The sequence below is a fragment of the Musa acuminata genome, chromosome BXJ3-6 (genome assembly GCF_036884655.1).
Source record: "Musa acuminata AAA Group cultivar baxijiao chromosome BXJ3-6, Cavendish_Baxijiao_AAA, whole genome shotgun sequence".
NCBI lineage: Eukaryota > Viridiplantae > Streptophyta > Magnoliopsida > Zingiberales > Musaceae > Musa > Musa acuminata.
The window spans coordinates 13,046,153-13,072,178 of record NC_088354.1 but is presented as its reverse complement, the minus strand read 5'-3'; the positions used below and the strand labels follow the sequence as shown (position 1 = coordinate 13,072,178).

The window sequence follows — 26,026 nt, the reverse complement described above, 5'->3', positions numbered from 1 at the left end:
TTTTGCTGAAGGAAGGACTTGTCCTAAACCAAAAAAGTACAAAAGCAAAGTATCATCATATGCATCATCTTTGAGCTTTACTTACTAAACAAATACATTCAGTTGTATCCTCTAAAATTAATTAGGAAAGATTCTTCATGTAATAATATCTTAACTCAGATTTGAAATGTCATATAAATAAAACTAAAGTGAAATTCATGACAAATATTAAAATAGTTCAAAAACACATCTAGATCCAGCAATAAAACAAGAACTAATAAATCCATGTACCTCTTCTTCTCGCTCCAAGTACTGTTGTATCCATTCCTTATGCGAAGATTTTCCTATATCAAGAGATAACTCATCCCGCTTCACCTTAATTTCAAGTAAAGATTTAGGTATACTTTCTGGCTGACGTTGCTGTGGAACCCAATCTTCCCGAGCTGCAGATATTATCTTCACCGACCTTTCTGTCCCTTCACAAAAATATTACCACACATGAAAAACCTACTGAAAATTTTAAACATAAGGAACGCGTATATCAGAGTGATGAAAGCTATGTCGTACCAAAAGTTGAGGACATATCCTAATTATCAATAAAGTAAGAAAATTGACATCACAATACTCTCTGGCAGATTTGATGGCAGTCAAAAATTGAAGAGTAAAAGGTAAAATGGCATTGTAGCATGCAAGAATCTACCTTCAAGATTAGATGTAGAGGCACCACTGGAGAATTTCATTGGAAGCTGATTTCCAGGAAGATTAAAACATAACCAATCCAAAGCACCCTCAAATGTTGCTCCCTCCTAAAATTCATCAACATATGGTATCTCAGTCTCCATCGAAGTTAAAATTTTCTTCTTATCAAGTTTGTTGATAGTTCGGCACCAATTCAAGGATTAAAACTAAAGAAAATCCAGATGTAATTTTTCCTCTAATAAATAACACTTGTTGCATTTAAAAATGAAAAGTTCAAAAACTTCCAGTAGTCTAAATTTTCATGGCCTTAGATTTCCTAGTTAGACATTTCCACTCACAAACAATCTTGATTATGATAATGGAATAATGGATTTGAAAATCTCTACAAACAATGTTGATTGCCATGATTGAATAATGGATTAAAAAGTTTATTAACCAGTATATCTCCTAGCTTGGACTTTTATCAAAAATGTTGACATTGATTTAAAGATCAAGAGTTCAAGAAAGTTCAGAAAGCATTGAATGTTTCTTTACCCTAGATTTCAGAAACGAAACCCTAAGCAAGAATCAGAAACTTCTCAACACAAAAATAGAAGAAAAATAAATTAAAATATAACAAAATCAAAATTTGGGGTGAACTCAGATTACATCTCATGCTTCATGTCCATAGATTTTCTAGATCGATTTTTCCTCCTACGAACAATGTTGATTACAACAATGTACTAATCGTTCAAAAAAGTCATCAGTTTCTTGACCTTTTCTTTCCTCGACAGATTTTCCTCTACTAAACTATGAAGATGGTAGTTTAATGGTTTAGTAGTTCAAGAAAGACCAGAATCCATCCATGCTTTTTTACTCTCGATCTGAGAAGCGAAATCCTAATCAAGAATAAAAAACTCTTCATCACGGAAACAGCAGAAGAAACCCAGATTGAAAGAGGATCAATAGCACCAAAGTCTGATGACGGAGAATTCAGTTCCATTTCATGTTTCATGGACATACATTTTCTAGACCGATTTTTACTCTTTCACTTTGATTAAAAGTCGAGCAACTTCCTTCGTGTCTCCTAATTAAAGGATTAAGAGTTCAAAAAAGTCAGAAGCCATCGCATGTTTCGCTACCATATATTTCAGATACGAAAACCTTATCAAGAATCAAAAACTTATCATCGAAGGGACAGGAGAAGAAAATTTAAAGGACAGGAGAAATGGAAACGAACTCCGAGGGCGGAGAGAGCCTGTTCGATTTGATCCGCGGAGAATCCCTCTAGAGATAGCTTATCATAGACACCGCGAAGCCTCTTCGCCTTCTGCGTCCTTGAAGCAGCATCTGCGGCGGCGAGGGACGGCCCCTCCGCAGCTGCCGGCCTCTCGGTGTTCAAAAGGAGGCGTCGGAGACGGCGCTCATTCTCTGCGGAGATCTGAAGCTTGGGAGCGGGCTTGGCGTCGGCCGATTGAAGCTTCGCTTTGGACGCCGCCTTGTTGCTCGCCCTCTGTTGCTTCTTTTTCGGAGCCATGAGGGGAAACGGTGCAAATGAGTTCTTTCTTTCTCTCTAATTTTCTTTTATTTATTATAGAACCGTATCTGTATGTGGGCCACAGGCTCAATCGCCGGGTACGCGGGCGGGTGGAGATAATATTTTCGGATGAGCAAACCCCCACAACCAAATCAAACCCACCAAGCCAAGCGATGGAGAGCAAACGGGGTATATGGGGAAAGGACGGCCTATAAAGACCCAATTCTAATGGCTCTCCATCTCAACCCTGCTCGCTTTATAGCGTTCCACCCCCTTCGATTCCCGCCTCTACGTCTTCCCCTCTCGCAAATCCTTCGCCCTCCCCCGAGTAGGCGACTAGGGTTTCGTCTCCGTGGACTCTGTAGCCGTGGCGGCAGCGCTACAGACAGGAGAGTAATGGAGGCGCCGTTCACGGTGAAGGAGAGGATTGATCTGACGAAAAAGGAGGAGAAGATCTTCCAGCGATTGCTCGATGTTATCCGTCACTTCAAGTTGGAGACGCAGCTCCGAGTCGCCGGTGGTTGGGTCCGCGATAAGGTTTGCTCGTGTTCCGTTCCTCTTCTTGTTTCGATTATCTTGTCTGCATCCAGATTAGTCGAGGTTACTCGAGAATTAAATCGAATCAGAATCTGTAACAACTGAATCACAGTTGCTAAGACTTTGATTGTGTGGTACCTGTACTCTGAATTGCGATTGACTACATGCTATTTGAACGAAGGTCAATTTCTCATTGTCGTCCTCGGACGAACTCTTTAATGCTGACAAGAACTGAATGAATATACTGACGATGGGCTATGCCTTATCTTCTGAGAAATGTTTATTAAACATAACGTAGTATGTGATGATGAATGCTCAGTATCTTGTATCTAAGTTTTGTGACCGATAATCGAGGTAACTCTCGTGCTTCGTGAAACTTGAGATCTTTGTCTTTACTATTGGATACAGTTTCTCAAATCACAGTAGGGTTTATAGAACTGAGAAGCTTAACCATTATAGTGACCACAATTTCTTAGAGATTGGTGATATACTAATAAAAGGGTTTTACATGGAAAGGATAGAAGTGATCTGGACATTGTTTAAAATATTAAAATTTCAGTATGATGAGATGCCCTTGGTGTTTAAGATTCTTATTTAAAATATTATTGGGTCCTAAATATTTGATTGAGTGATCACAAATTCACTGCAAGGAAAGACCCAACGTATGATTTAACATCCCCTTTCACGGGTATGCCGGTTTAGACTTGATGTGTGAACGCAACCGAAATGTATGATGGAAACTCAAATGAAGAATGAATACTACAAAATATTTTTAATTAAACACAGAAAAGTGGGGCAGATACATGATTCAGACTCATGACTTGGTTTGACATCATTTGTCCGATCTAACCTGTTCCCAATCCCAAGTTATCCAGTTATATTGGTCCTGCAGGCCTGAATCCCATAAAATGGGAAACTAAACTGGGATACTATGATTTCATTCTAAAGCTCATCTTATCTTAAGGTAGTCACTAATTTGTTCCTGGCAGAACAATTTGCTGTATGCAATATCTGATTATATTGTGTTTCTTGGGATAGCTTAAAAGACCCAGGATCATGTAATGTTAGAGGTTTGAAATAAAATAAAATTTTATGCTTAAGGTCTTATACAAATGTGGAGCATTCAATAGAAAAACTGGCAAAGCATCAAACATTTCTGTTGTTAGTTCTTGCAATTATGTCTTTCCTTTTTGGTGTTCATATGGCATACCATTACTCGAAGAATTTCTCAGATTTCTGTGTGGTTGCTTGTGCTTTTGACAGTAAGCATTTCCTGCCAACACTTAGGTCATTGTGATAGTCAATAACTGAATATTGCTTGTTTGGAGTTGATATGAGGTCAGTAGTCCCTATAATCATATGGTGAGTCGTTTCATATCTTTTGCAACTTATAGTCATTCTCCATAGTTAGACTCATCAATGGGCAAAGTTTCTTTACGGTTTTACCATACGATGACAATGGAAGTATTGAATGGAACTTTTGTAGTTTTGAGAGGTAAAGCTAATGTACAGAAGGCTTTAAAAGATAATTGAACTGTACCATTTCAACCAAATGACTTGGATGCTGGCTGCTGTTTCTGATAACAGTTTAGTACTCCTGCTAATCTTTCTCCTGATTGGGTTAAGCACTTTATGATTAACAGAAGCCAATCTGATTCCAGTATTACTGAAGCTGCTTGTATCTATCTTCAGCAAATGTTTATTTTTTAAAAGCTACAAAATACAAATCCCTATCCATGTTGGTCAAAACTCAAAAGTTAGAAACTTAATGCAAAATGACTGAAATTACTAAAAAGAGCGTACCCAATGCATGATGACCTGGGAGGGTCAATATCCATAGTCTTACCTTTAAATATTTAAAGAGGTTGTTTCCGTAACTTGAACCCTGGTCTCTCAGGTCGCAAAGGAGCAATCTTACCATTGTAGCACGGCCGGCCCTCAAAATGATTGAAATTATTGAAAATGTATAAAATGACATCAATAGTGAAAAAAAAACCATATGTGTGTTCTTTTTGTTTTCTTTTTGTGGGGGAGTGAGGGGAATGAAACTAAAATAAAAATTTTGCTTGAGTTGCTCAACAGTGAATAAATTGGGAAAAAAATGTTATTTTTTAGTAGAACTATCTATACTGGTTCCTAGATTCCTACTCTGGGTTCTAATATAAGCTTCTTTTGGTATATTATCACGGACTTAACTGGTTTTGCCTAAGTCGTGCGGCACCCTTGCGTGTCCGTCCGCAAAGGTCAGCCTCCCCGAAGCCTCCCATGGTCCCTTAGGACCCACAAAAGAGAGAACATGTTAGAGAAAACGCCTCATTTGGGATCCACAAGCAAACATTTCCGTAAACACTTTCATAGACAATGCAAATTACAAACAAACTTTACAAGCTCTGAACAGTTACACAACAAAGGGTCAAAATGGTCCATTATAGACCGAAAATCTCTCACAAGTGTCCACATGACACAACCTTTATTTACAAGCCTAAAGCGGCCACCAACCTAACTAAAATAGGACTATTAAGCCTTTGGCCGTCCCTCTACATGCTGTGCAAAGCATGAACATACCAAAAGACACGGACATACATAAGCATTACATCAAACATCCTATTTAGAAGTTTGTCCGTGACATTTTCCCCCACTTATTCCTTCGATGTCCTCATCGAAGCTTTTGCCGACACTGCAACACCTTGTCTTTGCTGAGTCTTCGATCTTCTGCTCCAGCTGCAATGCGTCTCCTGGCTCCCAGCTGCTCTCCGCTACTATTTTTGAGTAGTCGAACCTTTAATCCACCATGCTGCTTCAACTCGCCAATGACTCTGACTTTAGTGTAGGGTTGGCTGAGTTGTGTTGATCCCTGTTGGTTCTTGCGGATCCCCTAGATAAAGGAAAAGACCATCCTTACTGTGCCAGTCTCTCAAATGTCTGATGCTACTTGAATTGGGTGGATGCTTGTTGGAGTTTTAACGAGCATCGTCTCGCAAACTTCTGAAGTTTTGGGTCCTTCCTCCACAAAATTTGCCCATTGACTCTTTTTTCACTTAGTTGTCACTTCTAAGTAGGTTCGCATCACTTCCGCTTTCGATTGGCATTTCGTTGGGAAATGAAGCAGACAATTTACTCTCAGTAGCACTGATCACCGTTGGTGAGGATTTGACAACTATTATCTTCCATTATCTTCGAAGGGTCTTTGAACCTATGCAGAGCTCCTCTACTAGATAGATAAGAGAATTGGGGTACTCGGTTTCACCCATTCTCTTAAGGGTTGAGAAGGCAAAGGTTACTTGACTTCGCTCGCCTCCTCGAGGTTGTACTCCATGCATCGAGCTAGTTACTGGCCTTCGCCTTCTCTTTGCTCACACTTCTGAAGCACTTAAAGTGTTTGCACTCCTTGCGTTGAGTTAGTTACTGTGATTCACCTTCTCAATGCCATCGAACTTCTGGAATGCAGGAAGTTTTCACCCCAACTTGGAGTAATTCTCTAATAGATTTGGTCGCCTCTGGGATTGTACCGTCTTTTCCATCAACCCTGCCGCCTACTCACCTCCTCGAGGTTGTACTCCATGCATCGAGCTGGTTACTGGCCTTCACCTGCTCTTTGCTCACACTTCTGAAGCACTTAAAGTGTTTGCACTCCTTGCGTTGAGTTAGTTACTGTGATTCACCTTCTCAATGCCATCGAACTTCTGGAATGCAGGAAGTTTTCACCCCAACTTAGAGTAATTCTCTAATAGATTTGGTCGCCTCTGAGATTGTATCGTCTTTTTCATCAACCCTGCCGCCTACTCTCCTGAGTAGCAAAGGTACAGCACCACGTACTGTATGCTTCGTTCCTTGGTCGTGCACTCTTGCATGACTCGAAGTCCTTCACTTTCGGCTATCTTGATGAGAAGCTCGTTGACACCGGTCTTACGAAGTTCCTTGGCCTCTGCCCTTCAGCCTTGTCTCGGTACTTGGAGTTTGCCTCTGCATGCTCCGCCTCCTCGGCCCCTTTTACGACCAAGCGCTCTCCCTCCATGAGAGCAAGGGATCAATGACTTTTGCGGAACTCCCGCCTTTGCGGTACCATGGCGTTGCCATGCCCATGGCCCTACTATCCGTCGCCTCGCATCCGTATCCCTTTTTGTCACAATCAGTAGATATGTCTCTGTGGCACTCCTCCGAGTTCACCTCCATTCTAACTGATGCTTGATTTTGGGTAGCTAAGTCCCTCTGGACTCATCGTCGCTTCCTCGCCCCTTTCGACCCCCTGCTTCAACGCCTCTGTATTCTCCAAGCAGCTCCCTTTGGTCGATGGAAAGACAGACTGCAACTCTCATGCATGGCCTCTGCCATCACGTTGTAGGATTTGCACCGATTCTGTTCTCCTTAGCTTCCTTGGTAGCAACGTTCGCTTACTCGACCTTGTCCTCTGACTTGTTGGGCTCCCTTAAGCGAATATGAGCTCTAGAGCAGTCCAACTCTCCAATTGCTTCAATCATACCTCTGTATGATCAAGTCCCTCCTATGGGACTCACTGGTACTTGTATTCGAACTTTTCCCTTGGTGGAACACAGACCCCATATGCTGATGACCAAGGCTTTCATCCGATACAAAATTCGATGCACGCACGGAAGACCCGCCTCTACAGTACCATGGCCTTCACTCCTTAAATCCATAGTCCTTCTTGCCGTCATGTTGTTCACCGAAGTGGAGCTTCCAGTAGCTCCCGATCATACCTCCATATGATCTAGTCCCTCACAGGACTATGTCGTGTGTATCGCATTACGACGGATAGTAGAGCCATGGGCATGGCAGTGTCATGGTACCGCAGAGGCGGGACTTCCGCGAAAGTCATTGATCCCTTGCTCTCATAGAGGGAGAGCGCTTGGTCGTAAAAGGGGTCGAGGAGGCAGAGCATGCAGAGGCAAACTCCAAGTACCGAGACAAGGTTGAAGGGCAGAGGCCAAGGAACTTCGTAAGACCGGTGTCAACGAGCTTCTCATCAAGATAGCCGAAAGTGAAGGACTTCGGGTCATGCAAGAGTGCACGACCAAGGAACGAAGCATACAGTACTTAGTTGGTTTTGCCTAAGTCGTGTGGCACCCTTGCGTGTCCGTCCGCAAAGGTCAGCCTCCCATGGTCCCTTAGGACCCACAAAAGAGAGAACGGGTTAGAGAAAACGTCTCATTCGGGATCCACAAGCAAACATTTCCGTAAACACTTCATAGGCAATGCAAATTACAAACAGACTTTACAAGCTCCGAACAGTTGCACAACAAAGGGTCAAAATGGTCCATTACAGACCGAAAATCTCTCACAAGTGTCCACATTACACAACCTTTATTTACAAGCCTAAAGCGGCCACCAACCTAACTAAAATGAGACTATTAAGCCTTCGGTCGTCCCTCTACATGCTGTGCAAAGCATGAACATACCAAAAGACATGGACATACATAAGCATTACATCAAACATCCTGTTTAGAAGTTTGTCCGTGACAATATGCCAACAAGGTTTTATGGCTTTTACGTTTTCAGTTTCCTTCATTTTGATGGGGATGAAATTCTTACTGGCCACGCTACTAGTTTTCATGAAATACATGTTGTAGTTATGAGTAGTAGTCCAAGAATCTTCTATAAAAATATATTTTTAATAATTGTTTCATCAGCTCTATGGTGTATCTGCACCAACCAGTGGCAATTTGTGCTTTTTAGATATTATTAATTGGGATCAAACTTCTTACACTGCCTTCTCAAGAATTTGTTGTAATAAGATTCTGCTCGAGACATGGCAGTGTCTCACTTTGAAGAAAGACCACTCTTGCTTCATGGGGCTAATTTGTCAGTTTCAACCCCTCAATCTGTAGTTCAGATAGAGGAATTTTGTGTAAATGAGGTGATGGATTTGTATGCATATGTTAACAAAAATTGTACGAAACATTTGTGGTACTTGAACAATACTTTGTGGTTTTCTATGTTCATTATGTTTTTTGTTGAACTTGATTTTCTATATATGTGCTTCTGAAATTTTTTTCTTCTCAAAGTTAGAATACAAGTAATGTACGAAATTTCAAGGGCAGATTTATAGTAACTCTCATGTAAGCATATTGCTGTTACTTTGGTTCAAAAAAATTATTCTTGGTTTCATTATGAAAAATGTTTATTGTTCAAATTAAACAGCTATTGGGTAAAGATTGTTATGATATTGATATTGCATTGGACAACATGTTGGGTCGAGAGTTCTGTGAGAAGGTCAACGAGTTTCTCCAGTTTACAGGTGAAGAACAACAAGGAATAGGTGTTATCCAGTGGTAAGTTTTCCTTCCTTTGGTTTCTGGAAATAGATGTTATTCGTGTTCAATGATTTATTTACTATTTGGTTTGAGAAAGTCAACTTTTGAATTGTTGGAACTTGGAAGTGCTCTTATCTATCATGTAGTTGATCCAATGGCAAACATTGTATTCCATTGGAGTTGAGATTTATCAGTGCCAAAGTTGAACCAGACTAAAGAATATACTTGTTTCCCATTTAGTGCTTGTAAATTATAATATATCAATTCATTTGTGTGTTAATTTATAGTTATTATCAAATCACAGTGAACATAGGTCCTTCTGACTATTTTAGGTAATATGGTTAAGGTGACTTATGGAGGTTAAACTGTTAAGGTACTAATAACAATAGTTTCTTGTGAATATTTGATTGATTTTGTATTGGCTCATTCTTTTCTCATTTTGATATATATACTGATGAGACACATGTTTATGCAGCAACCCTGACCAATCTAAACATTTGGAAACTGCAAGGATGAGAATTTATGATACTTGGATTGATTTTGTTAACTTGCGATCTGAAACCTATGCTGAGAACAGCCGAATCCCCACAATGGTACTTCCAGTTCTTTTAATACTATATCTAACTACAGTTCTTTTAATATCTATGCTGAGAACAGCCGAATCCCCACAATGGTACTTCCAGTGCTACAGTACTGCTACAGTGTCGGAACGGTAACATATGGTCCGCGTACCGAAAGTCTGTCGTACCGGGCGGTACGGACCGGTACTGCAAACCATGGTTCTGACCTTCATGATTTGGCTTAGAATAGTGCTTACATCCATGAAGAAGATCTATATTCTTCAGGAATATAACATGTTTCATTCGCCTTATGATCTGGATGGTTCTTGTGAATCTGTTTTAATCCTCTTTATCTATTAAAGACATCATCTCTTGATATTTTATGGTCTTTATAATATAGTCTCAGACTCTCAATTTACTGATTCCAATGAAATACTGTCTGATATTGTTCCCCCACTTGTGGCACCTTTATTTTTCATCACCTGATCCCTCTGCAGTATTAGCTGGTTTACCAGTCTATACTGAACTTATTTACCACTTGATGTCTGAAATATATTAGCCAATGAAAACCTATATTGGTCGTAATATATGAACTCATGAAGGAGATTTTACTTGATCTTTGTTTAGCTTTATCAGATTGTTGTCCTTTTAAGGTGGGTTTGGTCTTTTGAGGCATGTTATATTGAATTACGATATATTTCATTATTTCAAATATATATTGGCATTAGTTTGATTTGTATATATTTGAAACTAACTCAATTTGGGATTACTTCCTCAACTAAGGTTGTTCTATGCTAGGTATTGTTGCTTGTAAAACAAAGCAAAAAAGATATATGAAATAGATTATATAAATGGGAAAACTAGCATTGCATAAGGATAAGATATATGTAAGGCCTCCATATATATAGCTTGCAAGCTATGATCTGGGGTCCAATACATTAAGGCATGATCTGACCAAAATGATCCTGCCTGATGTCCAACCTAACCCATTTTTGTTCCAAAAATTGAACCCAACTGTAGTATATGTTTCATATTTTGGGTTTGAAGTCAGACTGTATAGGGTTGAGTTCAGCTCAGGTTGGTCAGACTGGATTAAGTGTCCATTACAAAAAGAAAACCAGCCAACACTCATGTAAGAGATCTCTAGTACGATTGTTTGCATCAAGGTTCGCAATACCGTACCGTACCGGTATTTCGATCTGGGCTCGGTACCGGTACGGTACGGTATACCGAGCTGTCACGGACAAACTTCTAAACAAGGTGTTTGATGTAATGCTTATATCTGTTCGTGTCTGTTGGCATGTTCATGCCTTGTACAGCATGTAAAGGGGCGGCCGAAGGCTTAATAGTCCCATTTTAGTTGGGTTGGTGGCCTCTTTAGGCTTGTAAATAAAGGTTGTGTCATGTGGACACGTGTGAGAGATTTTCGGTCTGTAATGGACCATTTTACCCTTTGTTGTGCCACTGTTCAGAGCTTGTAAAGTCTGTTTGTAATTTGCATTGTCTATGAAGTGTTTTTCGGATATGTTTGCTTGTGGATCCCGATTGAGGCGTTCTCTCTTGCCCGTTCTCTCTTTTGGTGGTCCTAAGGGACAATGGGAGGCTTCGGGGAGGCTGACCTTTGCGGACGGACACGCAAGGGTGCCGCACGACTTAGGCAAAATCAGCTAATTCCGTGTCATATGGTATCAGAGCGGGACAAGCACTCATAAAAACACTTGACATGCAAACGTGGGGGACCTAGCGGGGCTGCGTTGAGGGCAGTCAGCACACGCGCGACCGTTTGAGGGAAAACGGGCATGGAGATGTAGGGAAAAGAGTCGCTCAGAGGAGCGGGCATCTGAGATCGGCATTCAGAGGAATGGCCAACCCTTCGCGCAAGAGGCACCACGAGAACAGGCAAGCTTGGAAGAATTTGGAGTGCACAAAGGTTGGGATGGCTGAGTTTGAGCTACGGCTCAACGTTGACAACTATACTTGATGGTGCTCTAGGCAAGCGAGGCGCTTGGCAAGAATGAGACCATGCAAGGTGGAATGAGTTGCTCAACAACCAAAAGAGTTATGCAAAGCTCATAGAGGTGAGGGGAATTGCTAATTCGAAGAATTTGATACTCATGCATGGGCTTGTATGCGGACGATGGAATGTTCGTGGCCATCCCAAGGCGACCGAAACTCGGCGCCATGGAGCATTGAAACTTTCTCTTCGGCATGTGAAGGATACGTCCGTAGGAGGCTGAAGTGTGCAATGTGTTCAGCATGTTGCTAGGCCTTGAGGGGTGCAGTGGGGGCTGTATTGACATGGAGTCGCAATCTAGCAAGTGCGTTTGCAGGAGGCAGAACAGTGCACAGTTTGTTCAGCAGATCGGAGTAGTCCAAGGGGATGGTGGTCTCCGAAACGAAGAGAGATGTTGCTCTAACGGGATAGTTATCCAGGAGGGATAAGTCCCGGCTCTCCAGAGGGAGAATCATGTGAGACGGACCTCACATGTTGAGGAGGAGTACCTCAACAAACAACAACTTCACGAAGCTCGATGGACTGAGCAAGCGGCGAGGAGTTGTCGCATGATCTCGCTCGAGAGAATGCATTGGTGGATGCATTGCGAGATCAAGTGGGGGAGCGACCTAAAGCAACTTAAATGAAGGCACACTTGGAGTCGATGTGGAGATCGGACTCAAGGGAGGGCTGACCCGTGGAATGGTGGGCACGAGGGCCACCATAGACTCAATGCAAAAACGAGGAGCGGAGTAACTTGGGTGTAACTTGGCGAAGTACCCAAGCCGCATGAAGGGAGCCAGCATAGAAGTTGGGACATGGAGCAGAGGCACAGTGCTTTCCTTAGGCAGAGGTCAAGGACATGAACTCTTGCAGAGGCAAGAGTAGGATCATGTTGTTCCATGGGTCCTTCATTCTGACGGAGCAGACTCATCTTGCATGGTGCCAAAGACGAAGGGAGCTTCGGGGCACATGCACCTTATCTCGGAGAAGCATTTGATGGAGGAACTAAGACGACTCAATTTGCGGAGGCGAAGTTGGGTTCAGAAGGCCTTAGCACGGGGCAAGAGGACGCAGAGGCGGGTACTCTTGAAGAATATGCCACAGTGTTGCCATTCGAGTTGCTATGAAGGAAGCAGTGCGCAGCGGAGATTGTGCTGGTAGGGGCAGAGGCCCAGGATCCAGACAATGGTGCACAAATTACAGTGAAGTCGGTGGACTTCGGGAGCTACTAGGCGACGGACTGTCCTAGAGCGGTACTTCATCTAGGTGTGACCCAAGAGTGGGTGGATGAAGGTCGATTGCCAAATGAGCGAACAAAATCGAAGGTGGAGGAGACCCTGCGATGTATTGGCAGAGGCCACACATGGAGGGTTCACAATTCGAGTTTATTCCACAAGGATCAGAATGCAATGGAGATGTCACCAGGAGGCGACATGGTGCAGCGGATCGTGGTGGAATAGTTCGTGGCAATGCGACACACACGACATAGTCCCGTGAGGGATGAGATCATATGGAGGTATGATCGGGAGCTACTGGGAGCTCCGCTTTGGTGAACAACACGACGGCAAGAAGGGCTATGGCAAGGTTCGTCGTACCGTACCGTACCGGCGTTTCGATCCGGGCTCGGTACCGGTACTGTACGGTATACCGCTCGGTACACCCAGGTGTACCGAGCACTGCTACAGTGCACTGCTACAGTGCTCGGTACGGCAAACCTTGGGCTATGGATTCAGGTCGGACCGGCAAACCTTGGGCTATGGATTCAAGGAGTGAAGGCCATGGTACCGCAGAGGCGGGTCTTCCGGGCGTGCATCGAATTTTGCATCGGATGAAAACCTTGGTCATCAGCATATGGAGGCTGGGTTCCACCAAGGGAAAAGTTCGAATGCAAGTACCAGTGAGTTCCATGGGAGGGACTTGATCATGCAGAGGTATGATCGAAACAGCTGGAGAGTTGGACTGCTCCAGAGCTCATATTCGCTTAAGGGAGCCCGACAAGTCAGAGGACAAGGTCGAGTAAGCGAACGTTGCTACCAAGGAGGCTAAGGAGAACAGAATCGGTGCAAACCCTACAATGTGATGGCAGAGGCCATGCATGGGAGTTGCAGTATGTCTTTCCATCGACCAAACAGACTACTTGGAGAACACAGATGTGTTGAAGCAGGAGGTCGAAAGGGGCGAGGAAGCGACGACGAGTCCAGAGGGACTTAGCTACCCAAAATCAAGCATCGGTCAGAATGGAGGTGGACTCAGAGGAGTGCCACGGAGACATTTCTACTGATTGTGAAGAAAAGGGATTCAGAGGCGAGGCGACGGATAGTAGTGCCAGGGGCATGGCAGCGCCATGGTATCGCAGAGGCGGGACTTCCGTGAAAGTCATTGATCCTTTGCTCTCACGGAGGGAGAGCGTTTGGTCGTGAAAGGGGCCGAGGAGGTGGAGCATGCAGAGGCAATCTCCAAGTACCAAGACAAGGCTGAAGGGCAGAGGCCAAGAAACTTCGTAAGACCGGTGTCAACAAGTTTCTCATCAAGATAGCCGTAAGTGAAGGACTTCGGGTCATGCAAGAGTGCACGACCAAGGAACGAAGCAGGCAGTACGCGGTGCTGTACCTTTGCTACTCAGTGGAGTAGGCGGCAGGGTTGATGGAGAAGACGGTACAATCCCAGAGGCGACCTCATCTATCAGAGAATTACTCCAAGTTGGGGTGAAAACTTCCTGCATTCCAGAAGTTCAATGGCATTGAGAAGGTGAATCACAGTAGCTAACTCAACGCAAGGAGTGCAAACACTTCAAGTGCTTCAGAAGTGTGAGCAAAGAGCAGGCGAAGGCCAGTAACCAGCTCGATGCATGAAGTACAACCTCGAGGAGGCGGGCGAAGTCAAGTAACATTTGTCTTCTCAACTCTTAAGAGAATGGGCAAAACCGAGTACCCCAGTTCTCTTATTTATCCAGCAGAGGACATCTGCACAAGTTCAAAGACCCTTCGAGGATAATGGAAGACAATAGTTGTCAAATCCTCACCAACGGTGATCAGTGCTACTGAGAGTAGATTGTCCGCTTCATTTCCCAACGAAATGCCAATCGAAAGCGGAAGTGATGCGAACCTACTTGGATGTGACAACTAACTGAAAGAAGAGTCAATGAGCAGATTTTGTGGAGGAAGGACCCAAAACTTCAGAAGTTTGCGAGGCGATGCTCGTTAAAGCTCCAACAAGCATCCACCCAGTTCAAGCAGCATGTGGAAATTTTGAGAAACTGGCGCAGTAAGAATGGTCTTTTCCTTCATTTGGTGGATCCGCAGGAATCAACGAGGATCAACACAACTCAGCCAATCCCACACCAGAGTCAGAGTCATTGGTGAGTTGAAGCAGCATGGCGGGTCAAAGTTCGACTACTCAAAAACAGCAGCGGAGAGCAGCTTGGAGCCAGGAGGCGCATTGCAGCTGGAGCAGAAGATTGAAGACTCAGCAAAGGCGAAGAGTTGCAGTGTTCACAAAGGCTTCGACGAGGACGTCGAAGGGATAAGTGGGGGAGAATGTCACGGACAAACTTCTAAACAAGGTGTTTGATGTAATGCTTATATCTGTCCGTGTCTGTTGGCATGTTCATGCCTTGTACAGCATGTAAAGGGGCGGCCGAAGGCTTAATAATCTCATTTTAGTTGGGTTGGTGGCCTCTTTAGGCTTGTAAATAAAGGTTGTGTCATGTGGACACGTGTGAGAGATTTTCGGTCTGTAATGGACCATTTTACCCTTTGTTGTGCCACTGTTCAGAGCTTGTAAAGTCTGTTTGTAATTTGCATTGTCTATGAAGTGTTTTTCGGATATGTTTGCTTGTGGATCCCGATTGAGGCGTTCTCTCTTGCCCGTTCTCTCTTTTGGTGGTCCTAAGGGACAATGGGAGGCTTCGGGGAGGCTGACCTTTGCGGACGGACACGCAAGGGTGCCGCACGACTTAGGCAAAATCAGCTAAGTCTGTGTCAGAGCGGTACACCCAGGTGTACCGAGCGGTACATCTGGGTGTACCGAGTACTGTAGCACTGCTACAGTGCTATAGTAAACTGCTATAGTGCTACAGTACCTCGAAACGGTAACAATCGGTCCGCGTACCGAAAACCTGTCGGACCGGTACGTACCGCCCGTACCGGACGGTATGGCTCGGTATGACATACCCTGGTTTGCATATTGCAAATTAAGGTAACAATACAAAAGTAGAGAAAGCTGTAGAAATAGCACCTTCAAGGTTGAAATTGCTACGGTTGGTTGACTGGCGGTGAATGGTGAAAGGTAGGTCACTGGTTGCAAATGGGGATTAGGCAATATTTTCATCTCCGAATGCATCATCTTTGTCTATTTTTCTTTTGTTCTAGTTATGTTGATTACAAAATGGTCCTGTTCATCTCTATCTTGACCAAAGTCTGTCTTTCTAGCTTTGGAAATGTTTCGGAATTGTTTCTATAATTTATTACCCAAAATTCCTTTTCTCTTGCTTTATTATTCAAGATTACTTGTATTGCTTGGTTAATATTTGTGGTATTTACTAAAACTTGGAGAAATTCTTCAAGTAACTCAGAAGTTATACTTCAGTAGTTTGTGTTTTGAATTATTTATTCAGCTGCAGATTGTGTCTGCATGGATGTATATATTGTGACAGTCTTAAATTCTAATTGTGTTCAGAAGTTTGGAACAGCTGAAGAAGATGCCTACAGGAGGGATTTAACAATTAACAGGTATAATGTCATTTTCTTCTGCTCTTTTTTCTCATGTTTCAAATGGTGACATTTGTTCCTGTGCTTCTTGTTTATGTCCAAACCAGAGTTTCTTCCCTTTGTTGTTATTATTATAGACCAGATTAGCATTGTACATACTACATACTATGAGAATCCTCAAACTAATCCACATAGTTGATGCTTTGTGGATACACTAAGCCACTTAGAGCTATGGTCGTTTTAACTTGTTGAGAAAATGTTTATGTTCCTGATAAGTGACCTTTGTGCTGTTGAACATTTAGATGAAAATTGATCACTTATAATATAATTTATTTAACCTAATTTTCGGTCAATTGGAAATAGACTAATTTCAATTGCATATATGATGGAATATTGAATGCCCTTTCATCATGAATCTATTTTTTTCTTTTTTTCTTTTTTTCTTTTTTTTAGAGCCAGTAACAAATTACAGATCATTGTATCTTTTGATACTCTTTCTGAAGTAACATTTGCAGCCTTATCCTTATCAAATTCTCTATATATTGTGGTCTCCTGTTAAAACTGTGTTGCTGTGTACTAATTGGAAGAACTGGAAAAGGCTAGTGAAGAATTTCAAACATGCATTGCACTCAACCACTCTCATACACAAGACTATAAACTTAAGCTAATTCTGAGTTCAAAACTGTTTGTTTAGTCCAACATGATTTCTTCAATTATTTAATTATGACATCTTTTTTATATTACTATGACTACTTTTTTTTTTTTTGACAGCTTATTCTACAATATTAACACTAGCACTGTTGAAGATACAACTGGAAGAGGTTCTGTTTTAGTTTGTTTTTCATCAATCTACCATGATATCTTCATTTTTGGTCTGACACTCCTGGTAATCCTGATTAACATAATCTTTCTGTTCAGGTGTTCAAGATCTAAAGAATGGATATATTGTTACTCCATTACCTCCTAAGGCTACCTTTCTTGATGATCCACTCCGAGTTCTTCGAGCAATTCGCTTTGGTAATGACAAACATGGAACCGTTTGTAAAGTAAATTTCCAACAATTTATGCTTCTTTTTCTTTTAGGAAATTGTATTACATGTGGGTGACTTGGTTTTATTGTTACAGTAAATTGATAGATTTTGTTATGTAAACTTTAATATATAAATTCTTTTTTTATTTTTAATCTGTAAAGCATTTTTTCTCTGTGTTTGCTATGTACAAATGTAAAATTTTAGTGATGTTTGCCATATCAGTAATCTGCTTTCCTTCTTCCGATAGTTCTCTTTCTGAGAGAGAGTGTTTCAGATACACTTGCCAAGTATTGTTGGCCAAGGCCATGCAGGAGCATTCATGTATGTCTTGCTGATTGAGCAGCACACAAAACCATGACCATCAAACATACAAACTCAGTAATTTAGAAAGATTAAAAGAAGTTATTTTAGAATGTTGTGACTTGTGAGATATGATAATGCAGAAAGAACTTTTTCTGAGGGGGTTAGTTAAATAGCTATACCTTATTACTTTACAACTGCACTAAACTGCAAAGATGTATGTTTAAGCTGGATTGCTTTAGACACTTCAGACATTTATTCTATAACTTTTGATTGTTTGCATGTCAAGTTAGGTTATTTCAATTAAATGCTTACAGTGAATTGTTGTCAGGTATTTCGACTAAATTATCATTATCAATGCGGAATTGCAATATTATGATAGAATTTGAAGTGTGAAGAAATTGCACAAATTCATCTTTAGTGACATAAATATACCGTTACAGATATTACTATTCAATATACTTTATTGAAAAATGCAACCTTCTTCATCTTGTCAGTACTCCTCTTGTAGAAGTAACTTGAGTATAATAGAATATTAAATCATCCTTTTTTGCAATACCAGGTGCTAGATTTGGATTTGCATTGGATGAAGAATTAAAGAAAGCTGCCTGTGATGACGAAGTAAAAGCAGCAATTGCAGGAAAAATTAGCAGAGAGCGTATTGGTCATGAGGTATGAATTTTCTTTTGTTATCAAATGTTGCTCTTTCTCTTTAGGGACGGCTCCTCATGAGTGAAACATTGTCCTTATGTTTGAGGGGTAGAGTTGGATTGGTCAGATTTCAGCTGGTTTTGGTTCCAGCATATTGTCAATTTCTCAGTGCTTTTGACCAATCCAGCTGATTTCTTTTGATGGTAGTTCTGGTGCTAGCTAAGGTTGATCCTAGTTTTCATGTGTGGGCTTTTAAACAATTCCTTTCTCTAAATTTCTGACTTTTATATATCAAAATTAGTTTCTACTAGTTATCCATTTTCTTTTTTTTTTCAGATTGATCTGATGATGTCTGACAAGCAACCAGTGAAAGCAATTTCATACATTGTTGATCTACAACTATTTTATGTTGTCTTCACCTTACCTGCAAATCCTAAACCTGCAGTAATTGAAGGAATTGATAGGTTTGTGTTTGTCCAAATATAGTTATTCTATTTTCTTCTGAAACTCATCTAAGCATTCAACAAAACCATCAGTGGTACCATTTCTTTGACATGCTGCTGTTTCAGCTAGACCTTGGAGTTTATCTTCATGGATGATGTAGTATACATTTATACAATGACTCTTTTATGTCTTCAATATCATGGAATGACTACTAAGAAGATAACATTAATTAAGGAAATTAGATGTGGAGTGGACATGTCATCATCAATTGGCAATAGTTGTATTTCACCTTTTGCTCAAGTCACATAATGTGCAGATGGAATTTTCACTATTGTTTTGTTAGCAGAAAAGTTTAAATTTTCCTTCTTTTCTTCCTTGCTGCAACTGTACAAGCTAAATCTTCCTTGCTACAACTGTACAAGCTAAATTTTCCTTCTTTTCTTCCTTGCTGCAACTGTACACCTTTAAAACTTTGGTCCGTTTTGTCAGTATCTTTAGTTGACATGAATTCGCATTGGTTTGATTTTTTTTAATCAATTATTATCTTGATTAAAATTGTGGTAATCTGCCAGATTTTGTTTCTGTTGTTATCACATGGGAGATCTATTTACCTGTTAAGAATGTTTTTCTGTTTGATAACTTCGTGAATTGATGCCTAAAACCTCTAGTGTTTTTAAATGTTCATGAACTTCATGATACTTATGCACAAACTCGTGCTAATGGACTGGCTTCCTGAAGACATGTTTGCTTGGAGGAATTTGAGAATTGGTGTCCACTTTGTTCATCGAGTTTCATTAACTCTATTTGCACTATGAATACTGTCATGGTTGCTATCTCTATTCCCCAATACTTGATCACAGTTTAAAACAGCCTATGAGGTTGTATCTCATTAATTCTCTTTCTTGACTTGATTTACATGTTTGGAATTAACGATTATATGACTTGGTTGTTCAATCTGGTCTACGTTATCTCTCTCCTTGCTCTCTTTCTCTCTCACACACACACAAACACATGCCACAGACTCAACCAACCCCATGAAAAAAGGAACGAAAAAATCAAAGAAAAGTAGAAAAGAAAAGAAAAACACCTCACTTTCTTTTGAATGCAAATGTGATTTTTCTTTATCCTGGCATCTTATTAACAACTTATTACCAGTAGTAACTTGTTTGCCTTTTGGAAAATAGTTAGCAAATTCTTCTTGTGAAGTCTGTCAAGCTTCCTGAGTCGCAGCATTTATATCATTTTTGAGTTCTTTTATTGATTTTTTGTCACATTACAATGTAAAACCCTTGTTGATCATTTCTGGTCCTACTACTGAGCAGGATTTGTGTTTCGTATTTGGATGCAGCATGGAATCTTCTGCAGTGTGTTGGCCATTCAATATTTAGTGTGAGTTAATTATTTTGAGAGTATGCTATATTTTTGTTTCATATGCAGAACCTTTTGCTACTTTGACAGATCTGGTTGCAACCATGCAGTTGTTTGACCTTAACAGCATGACAGTTTAACTCCTTTACATGCTTGTACTGTTCCACACATTGAATTATTTACTGTAGTTTCTTGGCCTCTAATTGATGTTTAATCCTGGAATTCCTCGCACAAAAGGAGTAAGATCAATGCATCACAGGGGTGACCCTTGAGCTCAACATGCAAAAGTCTTGCCCTATGTGAGATCTTTTTCTTCATGTAATATAAAGGTTTCCGTTGATGCATTGTGTTGCTTCTTTTATTGTTAATGTGCATACTGTCCAATTTCTGCCTCATAATAAGAAACCACATATGAATATATGGACTCCTTTTTCCTCTTTTGGGATGAAATTACATGCTAAGTCATCCTTTCCAGTATGTATTTGACTTCATGATAAATATTTGACTTCTAATTTTTAAAAGCATTCTTATATTAAACAGTCATTTGGTCTTTTATTTGTGTAATTGGTATAAGTAGTTGCAATACAAATTTCAGGATGAACACCGAAGGCTCTACTTATATGCGGCATTGTTTCTTCCATTTAGAAGTATGGTGTACATGGATAGAAAATCTAAAATGGTGAGTAGATTTAACTTGCTTATGCTATATCTAAAAGGTGTACATTGATTAGGGAAGAGTCAGACTTTGTCTTGAGTGCAAGGACTTGTTCATTCTTCAATAATGTTTGCTTTTTACGCCTTAATCCTAATTGCTTACTCAGTCACCAGCTTATTTTTCATACTCTTTCTAAATTTATCTGAGTGATCTAATTATCAGGTACCTGTCACCAGCTTTATCTTTCGGGATTCCCTTAAGTTGAAGGCTAGTGATGCTGAGATGGTCAGAATTCTTACCCCATTAACAAGCTACATCTCATGTTCAGTTGCAAATTTTAGTGTTCCACAATCATTTATCTTTTTGTAAGATAGCCTATTTCTACTTGCCATCTTCAATATGTTACAAAATTCAACCTCTAGGTGATGAATTTGCATGTTGCATCTGAGAGGTTCGTTTACTTAATTCCTTTACTGGAGTCAAACGAAGATTCAGAATTTGTTGATGCAGAGCTTGCTGATGAATTCCTTGACATACCTCTGACTTCAAAAAGAAGGGTTTTGGCAGGTTAAGAAATGCTGCATTTTATATACTTGTGGTATTTCCTTGCATTATTTATAGCTTCCATACCAAAGCATCATGTTGGAATCCAACTATACAAAACCAGTGATGAAGGCTAAATAGGTTGTTCCATATTCAGAGGGTTAGACTTGAGACAAGGATATTGACATGGTAATTAAGCATGTTAGGTTAGTGGATTCATCGCACCCCAAATATAAAGTAAACTAGAACATTTACAGCTCCGGTCAGCTTATTTTTTACGTACATTGTGCATCTGTGCATGTTACAGTTCAGCTTCCTATCTGTACTCTTTTATCTGGCATACTGGATGCTTCCATCCTCCCATTGTTTAGGATGATATGGCACATGATTATCGAACGTGTTGGGGTTGGCTGATCCTTCTGCCCCCATTAAATGACTCATTTAAGCTCATATATGAGCAGCTGAACTTGAACAGTATTTGGCTTGTCAAGAAAAGAAAAAATTGGAAAGCTTAGGATTAGCCATGGAATAGGCTTATTTTCATGACACATGGAGTAAATGTGAACATTTACAGCTCAGATCAGTTAATGTCTTGGCTTACTATGTGCATTAATACATGTTGCATGTCACGACCCGGGTCTGATGAGCCAACTGGCCAACAACTCCATTTTGGTCCTTCAACCATGGACCAAAATGCTTAAGCGGGAGTTAACGTAGTACACTCATCAGGCCCTTATAAGCTAATCATACACATTCCCCACTTCCGATGTGGGACTAATGGGATATTACATTGCATGCCAGCTCCTTGACATTCTGTTTGATCTGCAATCATAGATGCTTCGGTTCTGCAATGATTAGGATGTTGAAGATTTGTGTTCTGTCTTTAACTAGGATATACATCATAACTAGAGGCGTGATTGACAACTACCTGAACAATTTGACAAATAGTAGCATATTGGCACTGCAGCACTAGCAAATCATCTTTTAGAAATTACCAGGAACTTTGATTCTGAAGCTTTCATTTCAACAACCAACATAGTAGCATATTTTTGAGCTTTAATTTTGCAATATTGTTTTTCTTTCTCTTCTGATTTTAACATCCTGAGAATTGAGACTCTCAGAACTCGATGTGGATTCTTAACCAATTTTGGCTTTTACAAATGCACAGGACTTCTTCTGCGACAAATTAAAGATTTTTGGCGTGTTTCTTTGCTAGCATCAACTCTATTATACTGCAGAGTTGACCACAATGATGACCCTTCAAGCAGACAGTTAGAATCAGAAAGAAGGAAAATGTTTTCTAAAGTTCAGAGTATTGTAACTGAATTAGGTAAGAAATTACCCCTACTTATAATTCTGATTCTTGCATAAATATGGTTATTAACAAGACTTAAAATATTTTATTTCAGCATATATTAGTTTTAACTTCTTGCTACATCTGCTTACCATGAACTATTTATTCTTTCCAAGCTGTTTCCTTGTGTATTTTCATATTGTTTGTTGCTCTACTGCTGCTTTCAATTAATTGCAAGAGTCAGATTCTGAGGGCCAAGTGTCTCGGCAGGTCTTGATCAGGTGTGGGAAGTGAAACCATTGCTTGATGGAAAGGCAATCATGAATTTTCTACAACTAAAGACAGGTGGTCCGCTGGTCAGGGAATGGGTAAGATAATATGATTTCACTCCCAGCACTAATTCTCACACTCGGAATGCTTATGAACAAATCCCTTCTTGACAGCAACAAAAGCTGCTAAAGTGGCAACTTGCTCATCCTGAAGGAACCGCAGAGGAGTGTCAAGATTGGATGAAGCAATTTCAATCAAAACGGGCAAAACTTGACTGCTGCACTTGACTCACACGGTCCATTAGTCTGTCATTGCACTTACAATTTTCCATGTTCAGGAGGAATGTTGATGCACTTACAAGACAAGTTCTTGTGCTGCTGCTGATAGGTTGCGCCAGTACTTTCTATGGTCGTCGGTGTGGGTCGAGGACAGTTATCTTTGAACTCGTTTTACTGTGGCCAACAAGTTTTGTATCAGCTGACTTCTCTTTTCTCTCCTTTTTGGTTTGGACTCGCAAAAACGAGTCTGATGTAGAATACTAAATATTTAATGTTATGTCCATTTTAACAGGCCATTTTGACATTTGTATACCTCGTGTAAGTTTCGGTACATTTGAGGAGAAAGTTTCGCACGATGTACGACCGAGTCAGCTGGTCTTTTTTTTCTCGTGTTGTCAGCAAGAATGTTGCAGTTTTCTTTTCAGGGAAAGCACGAGCTCGGTCGTACATCACGTCTACCGTGGGTGACCAGAGCCAAGCCTCGATGGTCGTGAAGTGACAACATCAGGTAATCCCACACGCTCATCCAGCCATCGCTTACTGTTCCGTTTCAGTAGTCTTGGTTCTTTCGAGGGCGTTATGCCCAGGTGATGACTTGCATGTGTCTCACTCATCAGAGCTATTTTCAGGGGTGTTCTGTCCGCCTCACGTTTTCATGGCCACCCGCTCGCTCTTCCTCCCGTTTGTTCCTCACCAATCTTCACATCCAATGGCGCATGATCGTTTCAAAGAAGACGCGTCTCCTCCGTCTCCTTTCTTTCTTTTGGTAGAAGTCGGTGAAGCAAGCAACAAAGAGAGTGATTTGGATAATTCCTTCGAGCGGCAAGCTGTCGCTTGGAATTCAGAGCACCCAATATATAAACCCATCTGTCTGATCTGCATCTCACATATTCCGACGCCACCACCACCGCCTCTCTTTCCCAGAAGATCCCCCTTCTCTCTTCGATCTCTCCGCTCCCTCCACATCCCCCTCGATCTTTCTCCTCCCAGTTACGATCTCTATTCCATCCTTCATTTTCTTCCTTCTTTTTTTCTGCAATTTTTCTTAATGATACTTTGTGATTTGATCTGTTGTGCATGTAGTCTTTGGGCCAAACCAATCGTGAAAGCAGCTGCGGCAGGAGAATATCTGATGGCGGACACGATGCCGATGCCGATGCCGGTGGATACCACGGTGAGCCCCCCAGGGTTCAACCCCTGAAGCCATCCAAGACTATGGCCACTCACCGATCACGCCACCGCTCTCTGGTTTTCCTGTCATCGGTCTTGCTACCGGCCAGCCCGACTCCCGCCGCCATCGCCGGGTAGGTCCTTCCTTGCAACTTGGGTTCTACGATTAGTTTCCCAACTCCTATCGTCATCTGGTTTCGGTTCATTTTAGGCGGGGATGAACCCTATTCGGGAAGGGTACACGCCTAATGCTGGAACTTTGAAGCTTCGCCAAGCTATCTGTCGTAAACTGAAAGGGTTAGTGGATCCTTCTCTCTTATTACAGTGACTATGCTTTGGGTTGCTAACATACAGGTTTGTGGAGCAACATTGCAGCGACCATGTTCATTGCTTTGGGTTGTATTTAGTCTGGTCTTGATTATACTTTTCATGGCAATTAATACGTTGTTTGTGATGGACTGCTAAATCGAGGCAAACCTGTTGCTACAGAGCACTGCTGAGCTGAGCCGCAAACGTTCAGTTGATGGCAGTCAGCATCAGGTGCGAGATGCGAGTGCATCTCGTATGCAGCATCACTATCGACATTACAAAGAGGCGATGGAGAAGATAAGGCAGGGCCGTGCTTCTCCTGAGGCAACCAGTTCCAGTCTAATCACTAAAACAGAGCGATTAGGGTTCATGTTTGAGCCCATCAAATCATGAAAATAATAACATTATATAGGTACGGGGACAAACACTTTCACTGCACCAACGACAATAAAAGCAGAGCGGGAAAGTGAGTCGAATCTCATCGCCGGGGCGGAGACAACATGATGAGAGGGGTCAGAGGAGCACGGCCCCTCCCCACGTGTCCGGCCTCGTACGATCCTGATTAGAAATGTACGGCCACTGATAGCTTTGATGGGCGAGCAACGGCACACGGTGTACTACTCTTTCCTCCTCCTCCGTTACAGCGTTCCCAGACTTTGATGTGCCTGTCCTGTTACCTCCGTGACCACACAGAAGCCGTCATCATCGATCGCCGTCTTGTGTAACCCACTGTGAGTGACTCCTACTCCCCCCACCCTTTTAAATAACGGCTGTTACAGGGTTACACAATATCTTTGGCATTATCACAAACACCTTTCCTGCACTTCGAGGCACGCCAGCTCCGATACTGTGTTTATAACGCTTCATTACTTCTTTTTAGGGGGCAGACGTACGAGGAATTGTATATCTATCATGACACAGCCGGAGAAGAGATTTAAGCCCCAATTCTTGTAAAGGTGACGCAGGAATTCTTCCCACCGTCATTGCTGGCTCTATCTCTCTCTGTGTCGGGGTGCGTGCATCTCCTGTTGGTGGCTTAGGACACGGACGTCTCACGACTGGAATCCACAGATCTCGAGGCCACAACGCGTCGGAGCACGGTACAAAAAGCCATCCCCTTAATAAATGGCCATTTAGGACTTGGTCATTTGGGATTAGCCTTTGCAGCTCGCTCCCCGTGGAGATGAGGATGTTTGCCTAGTTTTGGCTGTGACAGCGAAAGCCCTTCATTTTTATTATCGCTCGGTGGCTCTTCCGACGACACACATCAAAGATAACCGGAGATAGAGAACCCCCATGAACGTGAAAATAGAAAGAAGAGCCATTGCAGAAGTCTAGATCAGGGATTACATGAAACCGAGGAGGAAGATGCACCCGGGTAAAAGGTTTGGCAGGTGAAGGAAAGATTGTGAGTACTTAGCCATCAAAAGCTACTCTCTCTCTCTCTC

General features: G+C 41.6%; 2 protein-coding genes across 12 annotated transcripts in view; one reads left to right on the top strand and one right to left on the bottom strand.

Annotated features, from left to right (window-relative positions):
* Positions 1 to 2,224, bottom strand: part of LOC135584203 (DExH-box ATP-dependent RNA helicase DExH7, chloroplastic-like) — a 44,136-nt gene extending 41,912 nt beyond the window's left edge. For 3 of the 10 annotated variants that reach the window (XR_010497582.1, XR_010497584.1, XR_010497583.1), the window contains exons 1-3: positions 1,898 to 2,224; positions 680 to 785; positions 271 to 455 (exon numbers count right to left, since the gene is read on the bottom strand). Coding sequence is in view for 3 of the 10 variants with exons in the window: in XM_065156219.1 (XP_065012291.1) it covers positions 271 to 455; positions 680 to 785; positions 1,898 to 2,194 (588 nt within the window). In the remaining 7 variants the exon portion in view is untranslated. The remainder of the gene's footprint in view (positions 1 to 270; positions 456 to 679; positions 786 to 1,897) is intronic. The other 7 variants (XR_010497585.1, XR_010497587.1, XR_010497586.1 and 4 more) reach the window with 3 other exon arrangements.
* Positions 2,225 to 2,349: 125 nt separating this feature from the next.
* On the top strand, positions 2,350 to 23,395 carry LOC135641138 (tRNA nucleotidyltransferase cca2-like). 2 transcript variants are annotated; one of them, XM_065156223.1, is made up of 15 exons: positions 2,356 to 2,731; positions 8,888 to 9,018; positions 9,476 to 9,593; positions 16,234 to 16,286; positions 17,037 to 17,086; positions 17,184 to 17,282; positions 18,159 to 18,268; positions 18,584 to 18,711; positions 20,014 to 20,080; positions 20,655 to 20,738; positions 20,937 to 20,999; positions 21,137 to 21,281; positions 22,426 to 22,587; positions 22,822 to 22,919; positions 22,995 to 23,395. In XM_065156223.1, exons 1-15 carry the CDS (start codon positions 2,423 to 2,425, stop codon positions 23,106 to 23,108), a joined length of 1,731 nt encoding a protein of 576 aa, XP_065012295.1. In that variant the 5' UTR covers positions 2,356 to 2,422; the 3' UTR covers positions 23,109 to 23,395. The 2 variants fall into 2 exon arrangements, with proteins under 2 accessions (XP_065012296.1, XP_065012295.1); XM_065156224.1 differs by lacking the exons at positions 8,888 to 9,018; positions 9,476 to 9,593 and having other exon boundaries at positions 2,350 to 2,731.
* Positions 23,396 to 26,026: the final 2,631 nt, after the last annotated feature.